The sequence below is a fragment of the Littorina saxatilis genome, linkage group LG5 (genome assembly GCF_037325665.1).
Source record: "Littorina saxatilis isolate snail1 linkage group LG5, US_GU_Lsax_2.0, whole genome shotgun sequence".
NCBI classification, from domain to species: domain Eukaryota; kingdom Metazoa; phylum Mollusca; class Gastropoda; order Littorinimorpha; family Littorinidae; genus Littorina; species Littorina saxatilis.
In genome coordinates, this window is record NC_090249.1 from 61669102 (window position 1) to 61674101 (window position 5000).

Consider the following 5000-nt stretch of genomic DNA (forward strand, 5'->3'; position numbering starts at 1 on the left):
AAATGGATGCGGGGGGAAAAGCTTTGGAGGTTATGAATTAAACAGCTTTTTGTACTTTCCAGTTATGAGCATTAAAAATGGGGCCGACCAACCAAGCAATAATCACAAAATTAAACACAAACAGACCTATTATCGTCTGAACTACGTTCATCACTTCCTCATCAGTAGCACTGCTGACCCATGCCACGAATCACAGTGACAGTACGAAAATGGATGTCAACAAGTGAATGACCCAGTGTCAACGTGCAGAGTTGGATGCAGAGAAAGAGAACAATACAAATATATGTGTGTGTGTGTGTGTGTGTGTGTGTGTGTGTGTGTGTGTGTGTGTGTGTGTGTGTGTGTGTGTGTGTGTGTGTGTGTGTGTGTGTGTGTGTACTTCCGTCTAGCGTTACAGAGCAGTCTGGGCAACTATGACCAAGTTGTGACTGCGACTACTTGTCCACTCCTTGACCGGTGATTTATCAACGGCGACCGGACCTTGCTCAGTATAGGACACTTCAGCTGATAAATCTTTTCATCTGTTAAATAAAAATCCGTATTTTGGGGAAAAGTACTACCCCCCCCTCCTTTTTTTTAAACCCCCGTTTATATATACGGTGGTGCATATGATTCACTCTGTCTGTTTGTCTGTTTGTCCAGATCAGACTTAGAATACATTTCTGGTTTTAGTTGGTTTTCTTCTTACGAGATACTGGTTTGACAGGAGTTCCTGTTAAATCTTAAAAATTGTGGACTGGGAGTCAATCGTACAGCTGTTCCAAACAAACATTTGGGGATATTGTACAATTAATGAACCGAAAATGTGTGTAAATGGGGAGAAAAAAATAGATTTTTATTTTTTATTTTTTTTTTTTAACCTCAGTTGCATGCAGGTTTGCTACTACAATTATTTTTTGCCTTATTTTTATTTTTTTAATTTATTTTGTGTGTGTGTGTGTGTGTGTGGCTTGGAGCAAACCTTCATAAGTCTTTTCTTTTCTCAGTCAAATGTGTACATTTTTAAATCAACAAACTTTATCAGTAAACTAATAATTATGTTTAAATAAATAAATAAATAAAAATAATCATAACATAAATTTATTCCTAATGTTCAGCTCAGTTTCCAATAATACACCCAAATCTAACTTTTTTTCCATATTCAAATTTTCCAATGGTCATTTTGGTAATTAAAATACAATAATTCACAAAATAGATATAATCATTTTTCAAACTTTCCCTAAAATAACCCAAAAATACATTTTCTTCATTCAAAATAATGGCAACATGTATTTTCTTATAAACAAAATCTTTACATATTTTCCAACCCTTCATCACCTCTTGGCAACTAAAAAAGAAATGTTCAAGGGTGTCTAATTCATTACAAAATTCACACTTATTCGATGTTCGTAATCCCATTTTGTTTAATAAAATATTGGTTGGATATATTCTATGTAATAATTTTCAGTGCAGCAGACGTAATCTTTCTTCTTTTGTGCTGTTAACAGCCAATAACCAGTTTCTCTTATCCAAATCTACATTATATTTTCGTTTCCAAAAATCACAGGCACTCGGAATCTGGACATCAAGATCAACTAAACATGCTCTAATAAACTTTGCTGTTGAAAAAAAGAAAAAGAAAAAAAAAAGATGCTTTGACGTTTGGTTTAAGCGTGTTTATTCAAATTCTCATACACACGTTTCAAACAATAACAACATTGAGAACGTTAACAAGCAGATTGCTTATGGACACGTTCTTGAACTTATAATCAATACACATTCAGATAGCAAAACATGGCGAACAAGTGATAGCTTCAACACTTATCTTGATAATCTTTAATTATATTTTATACAAATAGGGTAAAGAGAGAGAGAGAGAGAGAGAGAGAGAGAGAGAGAGAGAGAGAGAGAGAGAGAGAGAGAGAGAGAGAGAGAGAGGGGGGGAGAGGGAGAGAGAGAGAGAGGGAGGGAGAGAATGCCTGGCTACATCAATTGCACAGTTAATATAATATCAGCCGAAGCGATTAGTTAACATAACATAGTCTTGTACAACAGAGAATATTTTCGTGTTCAAAGATATAGTTAAATCAGTATTTCCAAACAAGAGTGTTTTGCAGTCCAGAACGTGTGTTGGCAGACTATTGAATAAAATGGTTCTATGTTCTTTAAATTTTGGACAGTGTAATAAGAAATGTTCAGAATCTTCCGGGCATGCTCCACACGTACATTCTAAATTATCAGAGAGGTGTCGGTTAACTAAGTCTTGTTGCAAATCGCTCATGTTTAATCTCAACCTGCTGTGAAGTACCTGTCCCTGGCGGTTGCCTAAATAATAATACGGTGGAACAACAACATCTCCATCGGTCAAATACCTTTTAAATTCACCAACTGACTGCGTTTGTTGTATATTTTCTGGAAGATTATTCCACAAAGCTGTCGTTGAAGGAAAAAATGAAGATTTATATAACTCACTTCTGCACAATGGAAACTTACGTTCAAGAGGGCGTCGTCTGTGGTAAGGATTTACATCGGAAACCAGGACCGGCAGTTTGGAATATAAATATTCTGGGGTTAAACGATTTACAATTTTATAATACAGCAAAAGTTTATGACGACGTCGCCTTTCTTTCAGGGGCACAAAACCCGATTCGTTATACAGTTTTTGGTGGCTTGTGCCACGTACTGCACCTACAATGATTCGGATTGCATCGAGATGCAATGTCTCCAACTCGCATGCCAAACACTGTGTACAGTTATCCCAGATAACGTCCGCATAATCAAACAATGGTAACATAAAGGATTTATATATAACTTCAAGTGATTTTCTGTTTAAACGATGCTTGAAAAAACCAAAACACGCAATTGACTTTCTACATTTAGCAATTAGACTTTTTATGTGGGAATCCCATTTACAATTACCTTGTAGAATGACGCCAAGGTGCTTGTGATTTTCAACATCAACTAAGTGTGCATCTTCGAAATACAATGGTGGAAGTAAAACATTTTGTTGCCTACAAATGTCCAACAATTCTGTCTTTTGACGTTTGAAGCACAGAGTGTGAGGTTCTGCCCCAAGTCTAATTTCCTATCGCCGGAGAAGGGAATCTGACCTGTTCGCTGTCAGTAAATATTTGTATGCAAAGCATTACCAGTATTTAATTCGCTGTTTAAAGTTAGCATTGAAAGGGGTATTTGGGGCTCTCCTTGAGAAAAAAATGATACATTTGCCGGGTAGGGGGGAGGGGGGGACCCAGAACTCCAACCCCCATCCCCACCCCCACCCGCTTGTAGATTCAGCTCTGGTACAAGTGAAAGGATGCCCTTATATGGAAAAGCTCAGGTCAAAGAAAAAGCCAGGCCGGATCTCCGTGATGTACACAATGGGAAGGCAGGTAGCAGTAAACAATCACACTATTCCTGACACCTCGCGTGTTGTGAGTGCATGGGGGCCGTTCAGGAACCCTGTCAGGATCACGGGGAGCATCACGGGGAGCATCACGGGCAGAGCGAGGGGGGTCTTTCTCTAGGGGAAGAACAAATGTAACTGAGATCAATTTCACGGAAAGGCCGCATTCCCTCCACAAGATGGCGCGCGTTGTTCAATTACACAGCTGATGATGGAGTTCGCTGCAATCAATAACTTGAGATTACAACCTGCGCTGGAGTGGGTGTCATGAAATTCACTCCAGTAACCAATCATGACCTCCCGTTCCTTTGCCCTCCCCCTCCCCCTTCCTCTCCTCTTTCCTCTTAAAAACAGAGGGAAGAGGAAATAGGAGGAGAGAGCAGAACAATCACGGAAACCATGCAAATACTGGACATAAGTCTATTTGAGACGCGACGCAGAGAGGAAAATAGGACACGTGATGCAACAGGAAGATTCCGCGATCGCTTGCAGAGCACAATGTCCCGTGACATGGAACACAACATTTCCTCCTTATCATTTTGTTTAAATGATTGTATGATTGTCGCCCCCCCCCCCCACCCCACCTTTTACTACAAACAATGTATGTGTTGGAGAACAGGTTTAACTTGTTTGTTAACTTCAAACAAAAAAGAATTATGAAAAATGACAAAACTCGATTTTGAAGACTGTGCCAGGAAAGTTCGCCTTCTCCGACGTCCAGGGGACACACTCGCGCGAGTTCCCCCATTAAAAACAACAACATGCATCTGTGGGTAAATGGGGAAAAAAGAAAGATAAACCGACCTACCGAACCTTATGTCTTTGACGTTATTATCCCCGTAACCATCTCTTTCATTTTCTCCGCAGAACAATGCGGCTGCCGAGATGAAGGAGGAGGCGACTCACCTGGTGCAGAAGCTCCGTCCCGTCATGCCCCGCAAGCAGCGGAAGGCGAAGGAGAACCTGGACGAGCTCAAGCAGGAGATCGAAATGGACGAGCACAAGGTGCCGCTCCCGGAGATCTACGCTCGACTCGGGACTGATCCCAACACGGTACGACCTCATGACTGCCATTCTATCTCTGTTTCTCTCCCTGGATCTCTTTTTCTCCCTTTCTCCGTCTGTCTGTCATTCTCTTTCTTTCTCTCTCTGTCTGCATGGTTCTTTCTTTTTCTGTCTGTCTGTGTGGCCGTCTGTGTGTCTCTTTCTGTCGCTCATATCTGTCTCTCATATATGTCTCTGTCTTTGTCTATGAATTTGTCTATGTCTCTCTCTGTCTTAATATCTCTTTGTCTCTGTCTCTCCCTCTGTCTCTGTCTGTCTGTCTGTCTGTCTCTGTGTCTGTCTGTCTGTCTGTCTGTCTGTCTGTCTGTCTGTCTGTCTGTCTGTCTCTCTCTCACGGCTTACATTTACAATTATTCTCTGTATATCCTTATGTAATAAAGTTCTGAGTTCTGAGTTCTCTCTCTCCCCTCTCTCTCTCTCTCTCTCTCTCCCTCTCTCTCTCTCTCTCTCTCTCTCTCTCTCTCCCTCTCTCTCTCTCTCTCTCTCTCTCTCTGTGTTGTCGGTCTCGAATTGCAGTAACTGCTGAAGAGACGAAAAACAAAAATAACCA

At 40.6% G+C, this 5000-nt stretch overlaps 1 protein-coding gene across 1 annotated transcript in view; it reads left to right on the forward strand.

Moving 5' to 3' along the window:
* Positions 1–5000, forward strand: part of LOC138967660 (sodium/potassium-transporting ATPase subunit alpha-B-like) — a 103853-nt gene that overhangs the window by 30724 nt on the left and 68129 nt on the right. Inside the window, exon 2 of the mRNA XM_070340296.1 lies at positions 4253–4438. Within this exon, the coding sequence (XP_070196397.1) occupies positions 4253–4438 (186 nt within the window). The remainder of the gene's footprint in view (positions 1–4252; positions 4439–5000) is intronic.